The following is an 8,883-nucleotide window of genomic DNA, read 5'->3' on the forward strand; positions in this document are numbered from 1 at the left end:
ATCGGGAGGGGTAATTAACTATAGGGGCTTGCGCCTATAGGAAACCAGAACTCAGATCATAAAGTCCTCGCAAAATGAGGGCGAAATCTCTAGGTAGTGTCTTATCTACAAACCCATCTGCCTTCCAAAATTTACCCCGGAACTTATCCGTTAAAACTCCCTCGCCAAAATCAGATAAAAAAGAAATCGCGCAGCGGGGAGGCCGGGGCCGAATTTTCGGAGCCCACAAAAATATTAAATGCAAATTGGACAAGCGTGTCCGACACGCGTATCTTAAATATTTTATGAATTTTTTTAAATATAATTTCTTTTATTTTGCGGGATTTAAAGTAAATTTCTTATTTACTATCTACAACACCAAATCAACGTCCGCACTTAATTCTCAATCATCGAATATTCTCATTTTCATTTCTTTTTGGCAGTGAAGATATTTTCATCTCCTTTCTCGATGACTGATAAATGGCATTGACACCTGACTCTCGACGCCTGAAATATTAATTCTTGTTTTTTAAAACTTACCAAAAATAAAAGCTAATGCACATGTCGGTATCGCTAGGTACATGCTTGGTACCGCTAGGTATCGCTAGGTACCGCTAGGTATCGCTAGGTACCGCTCAATACATGCTCGATACCACTAGGTACAAGCTCGGTACTGCTAGGTACATGCTCGGTACCGCTCAGTACATGCTTGGTACCGCTAGATACATGCTCGGTACGGTACATGCTCGGTACCGCTCGGTATCTTTCCATACAAATAACTTACGAACTTTAAAAACAAGCAAAACTTCAAGTATCATCTTCTTCCTGTTATGAGAGAAATTGTAGCACATACTCATTTATTCAATCAATGAAGAGGAATAAAATAACTCCAAAACGGGCTGAAGATTTAGTTTATGTGCATATAAATCTTCGTCTTCTATCAAGGAAAATCTCATTTTATATGACAGGTGATAACAAGATGTGGGATGTTGCTAGAGATGGGTTCGAGTGCCTTGATGATATGGGATTATTGGAGGTTGCAAATCTTTTTCTAGATGAACCAGAGTTGGAAGCAATGATATTCAATGATGATAATATTGAAGGCCAAAGATCAACCTCTGAATCTATCATTCCCTCAATTGAGTAGTTGGACCTTCATGTTGTACTAAATAATTTTTTGTTATATTTTTGTGATTGTACTAAATATTTTGTACTAAACATCTTTATGTTATAAGCTAAACAAGTTATTATGACTTTGATTTATTCTTGCTTGACATTTTTAATATAATGTTACCTTAAATTCTATATATTATATTAAAAAATTATTATGCCGTGTCCACGCCGCACCCGTGCCCTATATTTTTAAAAAATGTCGTGTCCTGCGTCAATGTCGTGTCGTGTCCGTGTCGCCATGTCCGTGTCGGTGCATCATAGCTCTCTGTTTTCGCTCATTACTTAGCAATGGTCATGATCAACACTTTCTAAGAATTGTTGGAGCATGTAGCTATGTTCGAGAGGTTGCCCAAGCCTGAGGGCATCAATTACAGCTATAACTACAATCATATTGGTAAAGAAAAACAGCCTATAGTGTATGACTCAATGAGGGACGAAGTAAACTCTACATTTATTTCTTCTCCTGATAAGAATGAGAAAGGGGAAACAACGACTTTGCCTAAGTTGACAAAATAATTAAAGGGAAAACAGAAAACCCCTACCAAGAAAAGATAAGTCATATTTTTTTAAGAAAGAATGCACTGGCAAAATTTTCCAACATGCACTTAAAATGGTCTACAGCTACAAAAGTCTCACCAACCAGAATAGGCCGGCATGATTAAAGATCCAAACTATTATCCATATCATCAGATTGTTAGTCACCCAATCGAGGATTGCTTTATATTAAAAGATTGGGTGAAGAAAAGCTACCAAAGTGGCAAACTAACGCAGTTATACAATGTGTTGATTAATCCCAAGCGAGAAAAGATAAATGTCATTTCTTCCAGCTCATTCCAGAAAAATGTGGGAAAAGAACAACAACAAAAGGAAGGTGATTGGGAAACCTTCATCTCGAAAAATTCAAGGAAAATGATCAACGTTTTATTGGCTATTAAGGGCATTCGTCAAAAGAATGCTTTAGAATTGAAAGTTGATCTGAGATTCTTCCATTCAAAGAAGCCAGTTGTAGAGGAGCGTATGCCAAATAAAAAGAAGCCCTCAAAATACTACAAAGACAAGGGAGGAAAGCAAAAATATGTATCGAGATCCCAAAGATGAAAGAAGAAGAGATGTCGAAGCAAAAACTGAAATCAAGCAGTACATCAATTTTATTAATGATGAATATCAGCAACTGCCAGACAACGTATCAAGTTGGAAGAGTATATGGCGGATTTACATCTTGACTCAGAGTCAAAATAAGAAGATAGTATTCCAAAGGAATCTTGCCGAGTCATAAGTGAACGTGATGGAAGGGCTGCAAGAAGACACAATGCACTTCTTGACATTCACAAAACTGATGTGAAGATGCCTTCTGGGAAAGCACCTCATACACCAACACATTTAACTGATTCAAAAGAAAACCATTTTCCTGATGATAAGAGTAAGACAACTCTTAGAAAGGAATGCCCAAAGTTCGAGAGTAGTTCAGATTCTGAAGAAGTTGAAAACATAGCAACTCCAAAAGATTATTATGCTGAAGCCAGTTCATCTAAAGAGGTGACACAAATTCAACTAAAAAATAGAAAACATATTCCCCTTCCACCACAGAAAAAGGTGACAGATCATGAAAAAAATATTCAGCTTAATGAGAATATTATGTTGCAGGATCCACCTAAACCTAAGAAGGTTGCTAATGTCGTTGTAGACTATAATGTCTTGGCACATCTCCATAAATTGTCAGCGTTGTTGAGCATTTATGATGCTCTCATTATATCTAAGTACCTTCGAGAGACACTTATTAAAGCTCTGCAAAATCTAGAACAATATGAAACATTGTTAACAGAGCAAGGTATGCAGTAGGCCTTATACGCTCAGAATACTACAATCACCTTCAACAATGACGATCTGCTCTTGGGAACGGCAGATCACAATCGACCACTTTATGTCATTGCAGAGAGTAAAAATGCTCAAATGAACAAAATTCTAATCGATCCAGGTTCTTCTTTTAATCTAATGAGCCTTAGAATGCTCAAAGGATTAGCCCTGAAAGTCCAACATCTGAAAAGAAGTATAGTATTTATGTAAGGATTCAATGATCAAGGACAAAAACTTTTGGATCCTTGATCTTACCTCCGAACTTTGGGGAGCTCTTCACAAAGGAAAGATTTCACATAATTGATTCTAACACTTCTTATAAGGCACTCCTCGGAAGGCAGTGGCTACACAAATATGGCATCGTGCCTTAAACACTGCACCAGTGCATGAAATATAATCGAGATGGGAAAGAACATTGAATACATGGTGATGAACAACCATTCTTGGTACATGAAATTAAAATTTATGACTATGCCAAGCATTTTATAACACAAAAGTCGAAGGTTGAGCCTCTTCTAGAAATTCAAACCGTCATACTCAATAAAATAAAGCATAAAATAAAGCCGATTGAAACAAAATAGCTAGGTGACTCATCTTGGCATTGATACCAAAGAAGAAGATGATTTTTCTAAAATCTATAAGTTTGTGATCAAAGGGGAAAAGAAAAAGTGGACAATCAGCTATCCCTTTTAATTACAAAGCTAATCAAGTAAATAAGGTACGATGCAGCTCTTCAAGTATAAACTCAACAATGAGTTAGAAGAAGGATTCCTCTATCAACCTAGAAACATTGTGAAGCTGCATAAAGAAGAGGATCTGGGTTGTCATAACTGAGAGATGACTCATTACACAAAGGTTGTCATAACTGAGAGATTATTTTAATGTACAATACAAACAAAATTTAAACTAAAAGCCTATTACATACAGCAAGTTTCTTAACATTTCATCCCATTGTTCGACGATTCCTTACATTCCACAAACTTAGATAATCAATACATCTGTATTTTGAACTCTGAAAATGAAGTTTATATTCTTGGTGAATACAATAAGAAGAGTTTCCCCTATCCATACTCAATACATCATATGAAAAACATACTGCTGCATCTACTTCAGTTACAGTAGTAGTAATAGCAGTAGTGGATATCTACAATGAAGTATATACACTAAAAGGAATATATGAACATATTTATCAAATAGGGATATACAATAGCACATTGCAGCTGTAATACTAATAAGCTATCATCAATAAGGTAATATATCAAAGGGAAATGATCAGCAATTAACAAAGAGACATCTAATGGTAGTACAAAGATATGGACTCATGCACAACAGAATATAAAATGGAGTAAATGAATCAGCAGTATGAAGAAAAAAAAATAGAAAATATGGAGTGTGATAAGTGATAACTAATTGACTTCAATATCAACCTCAGCCACACAGAGCATAACAATGCATAAACGCAATCCAAGCCATGAAACCTTAAACTGATATTTGGTATTGTTTGGTTTTGTTCTGTTTCTACTTGGGTTTTGTTTGGTTTTAGTTAACATGTTTGAGAAATTATATGGAAACTGAAATAGGACATTTATTCCTATGAGATAACAAACCAATAAATATTACTTCAGTAATTAATAGATTGGGGAAGTGATAAAACAAACAATGTTTCTCATAAACAAAAAAAATGGATGTCCTGTTGAAAAACAAATAATGATGGCTTCAAAGCCCTTAGATTTGTGCAGAGATTAATGAAATTCAGAATATCATATACAACATTAATCACAGTGCAAATTTAAAGATCTTGAAGCCCATCAGGGTATCCTCTCATAATGTTTTTCATCAAACACAACCAATTTTAATTTATGTTAAAATAAAAAAATGTTACAATAATTAAGAATACATAAAAAGAAATTTAAAACAATAATTAGAACGATAATATTCACCGATTTTATAGTGTGATTGATATACCCAATTTAATTTACAGTAGATTTGTGAATAAAATTAAAAATGAAGTAAATTTACTTAATCAACTTAACATTGAACCATACAAAAAAGGCAATTTACATGCAGGTTCAAACAAAATTTACACATAAACAGACAGTTCCAAACCAAAAAACCTAAGATAAAAACAGATCTAAAAGGACAAATAAACTCACCCACATTTCGAAATTCATGCCTTAAAGCAGTTATGGAAAGGCTTTCGTCCTTCTTAATCATCAACTCTTCCTCCTTTGGCGAGATGAAACCAAAAGCTAAATTCCGTTCTTTCTCCAGGCGATTCAATATACCATCGATTCCAGCATCCTGCGAAACTTCAATGTCCCTTCAAAACCAAAATTTAGAAATCAAACAAGAACTACACGGAAAATTACATCCAATAACTGATGGAAACAATAACCAAACCAATGAGTTACATTGGCCTCCGAGATGTCGAGGTCCCGGAAGAATCCTCCGAACTATCCCAAACGTTGTCCGAATCAGATTCCAAGGCAGCATCAGCTTCACCAGCGACAAAAGCCATCCTATGCTGAAATATTCTGGAATCCTCCGTACCTATATCTCCCTCCTCTTCTTCCTCATCCGAATCCCAGCCATAGGCAAGCCATCCCCCTTCCTTCTCGATGGCCTTGGCCAAGTCCTCCCTACCAGCAGCTTTCAGCGCTTCTCTACTCGGAAAACCCATCGGATCCGCCGACCTCACCATGAACTCATAGATTTCCGCCTCCAAATAACGGCTCCCGCTCAGCTCCTCCTCTGCCCAAACTACTCCTCCCCTAACCCGACGCCTCCCTTTCCTCCCAATCGAATGCCGGAGGATAGGAAGAGGCGCCAGCGCGGTGGCGTCCTCGCTCCTACGAGAGAACCGGACGGCGAGTCGACGGCAGGGGCTGACGGAGATGAAGAGGACTGCGGTATGTGTGGCCGTTAGCGCAGTCATCTTCCCGCATCTCTCCGATGCCGGCGGAGGGAAGCTTTAGTTCTTCTTTCTTGCGGTATTTCCTCTCGGAGAAGGGAAGAAGGCGCGGAAATAGATTCACTAGTGTCTTTGGGATGCCCTAATTTTTTTGTTGATCATAGCATTTATTATAACAAAATTTATTTTTAAAAAAAAAAATATTATAAGTATTATAAATTTAAAAAAGGTTAAATATCAGCTTTTTATACTATCACTTTAATAAATTGGATTCTTAAGAATAATTTTTCACTACCAAATTTTAAAATTAATAAAATAATAGCTAAATAAATGTAGTGCAGCAAAGAGGCTTCTCCGTCTTTGCTGGGAGTAGAAGGAGAGAGTTTTTGTGGAATTCTCACATAGAGGATGGATATAATGAGTAGATGTTGGTCAAGTTGATTAAACCACTATAAATCTTATTTCGCATATTTGATTCACTTAGGTTAGCTCAAATGGGTTAGGGTGGCAAGAGAGACTAGGTTAAGATCCTACGAACCCATGGGCAAGGTTTGGATGGATTGGTTCTAGGTTTAGAGGGTTTAAACCTAATGAATGTATGGAGAATATCCATTGGGTATTTTGTCATTTTGACCCTTTCATGGTCAACATGAGTTGGCTAGGAGCTAGGGATGATCTTATGTGATATTTGAATATGATTGAATTTCTCAAACTCAAATCCATGGTCAAATGCCCAAGGTTTAGCTATTATATTTATAGATAGGGGCATTAAAGTTATTTTAGGAATTTTAGATTTAGGTCATGATAAAAAAAGGGTTTAAAATGGACTTGAAGTTAGTGAAATTGATCCTTGAGGGGCTTTGGATCAGTGTAGCTCAAATCCAAGGTCAAAAGTTTGGCTTTAACCTATGTAAAGTTAAGAGCCAAGCATAAGAGCATTATAGGAATTTTGAGTTTTCTATAGTCAATAGGTGTTAACCATGAGTTAAGCATGATTATGAATTACTTCAAGAAGGTTTAGACTTAAATGGGACCAATGTAAATTCAAAATTCTAGGGTTTAGTATATGGATTCCAAGATAGGTAATATAGAGTGCTTTGGTAAATTTTATCTTTTATGATCAAAATGGTAACCATGGGTTAAGCATGGCTCCAAATATCTCAAAATTGATTTAAGAGTGATTTGGTATCAAAGAGAAATAAGAATCAATGGTTTGGTCTTATGGACACCAAGGTAAGTCTTATAGGACCATTTTGATATATTTACCCTTCTTTAGTCAAAGTGATTTAATAAGGGTTGTGAAGGGTTTTAAATATTTCTAAAAAATTGATTTATGACTATTTTAAAGAAACCCTATAATATGGTGTACTTTATGGACATTTTGGTCATTTATCATTTTTACTAGATGGATTGACCAATGGTGAGTTATTTTCAAATGAATTTAATATGGATTAGAAATCATTTAAAACCCTTTCTAATGAAAAATCAGCTAGTTTGAATATTTGGATTGGGGTTAGGGCTTCTCTAGTTTTGGTCAAATCTAGTTTGATTATAGACAAAGGGATTTGAACATGGGAAACCCTTGACCCAAATCACTTATGAGATGGATAACCAGTTTTTGAACTAAATTCCAATGTTAAATGACCATTTAGAGTTTCTAGGAATTTTTAAGAATTTAAGTTTAACCCTAGTCAAATCATGTTTGACTAAGGGTTAAATGGGTTGATCAGCACTCCTTAACCCATGAGATGGGTCCAGGAATAAGTCAATGGTTTGTAGGATTAATCCTAGGGTCATTGGTTACTTAGGGGGATATTTTAGTAATTTTAATCAAATTAGGGTTTGACCTAAGGTTTAGCTTGGGTAATTCGATTATCTACCTCTTGCCACTAAGAAGTGTCCTTAAAGGTTTATATAATTTTTATGGCTAGCCAATGTTAAGTCCTTAGGTTTCTCCTTAAGAGTACTTTAAAAGGAAATTTATACACTAAGAAACATCTAAGTATACGAGAGCCCTAGGGGAGAGAAGATTGATCTCATTCAAAAATGATGTCAATATGATAATATAAAATCTTAATCCCACTATTAAGGAGTGATGTTATTATTGATTGTTGGTGATGCGTAATTTGACTCAACGATGAGTATGAGTATTCATGCAGTATAGCTTCTTAAGACTATTTTAGATTTAATTCCTTGATCATTAGACACCTCATCTATATACAATATCTAAAGCTAGTTTCATGTTTCACTCACACTCTACTCCATTCTTAGAATATGAGATTATGAAATCACTAAGGAATCCAATGAGTGCCTAGGCTTTGATGTCCATCCTCTTGTCATAGTTTATCTAGAACCTACTGAGCTCAACATCAAAATTTAACAATCTTCTAAGATAGTAAAATTTGTTGATCACTTTTCTTGATTGGTGTTATGTGATGATTTTGAAAGGATGAGCATAGAAATAAGGTTGAAGTCATTATGCTTAGATAGTTATAACCTAAACTAGCTTCACCATGATGATTTACCCCAACTTGGCTCCTCAAAGACTCTTTTACATAAACTAGGTTGGACATTATCTTCTTCATTCTTCTAACATCTTGATAGATCTCCTAGCATCCTCATGGACTCTATTGTATAAGAGTAAGTCATCTCCAAGTTGTGGACTCTATAATAGTGGTAATAATGTGAGGATTTTCTTTAATTATTAAAAGATGACCTTGCACTCCTTACTCTATATGAAATGTTTTGTACTTATGAGGACTTTGAAGGAGGGCTAACACTTATTGTCTAACTTCAATTTGCATTGATTGAACTTATTTTATATTGCATCAAAAGCATAATTTTTGTGGACTAGGTTGCATATAATAACTCTTTAAGGTGGTAAATACCTCCTTTAGATCTTGGATGTGTTATTAGTGTCGAACCCCATGAGCTTGGTGTGTATACTATGATTTTAATGATTACAA

The 8,883-nt window shown here is 35.5% G+C and overlaps 1 protein-coding gene across 2 annotated transcripts in view; it reads right to left on the reverse strand.

Annotated features, from left to right (window-relative positions):
• LOC110113362 (protein PTST homolog 2, chloroplastic) overlaps positions 1–6,035 on the reverse strand; it is a 48,919-nt gene extending 42,884 nt beyond the window's left edge. Inside the window, exons 1-2 of one of the 2 annotated variants that reach the window (XM_020845909.2) lie at positions 5,418–6,035; positions 5,164–5,326 (exon numbers count right to left, since the gene is read on the reverse strand). In XM_020845909.2, the coding sequence (XP_020701568.1) occupies positions 5,164–5,326; positions 5,418–5,941 (687 nt within the window). In that variant the 5' untranslated portion in view covers positions 5,942–6,035. Of the gene's footprint in view, positions 1–5,159; positions 5,327–5,417 lie in introns of both variants that reach the window. The other variant, XM_020845908.2, reaches the window with a different exon arrangement.
• Between the last annotated feature and the right edge of the window lie 2,848 nt (positions 6,036–8,883).

This window comes from Dendrobium catenatum, unplaced genomic scaffold, assembly GCF_001605985.2.
Source record: "Dendrobium catenatum unplaced genomic scaffold, ASM160598v2 fragScaff_scaffold_776, whole genome shotgun sequence".
In the NCBI taxonomy this organism is placed as follows: Eukaryota; Viridiplantae; Streptophyta; class Magnoliopsida; order Asparagales; family Orchidaceae; genus Dendrobium; species Dendrobium catenatum.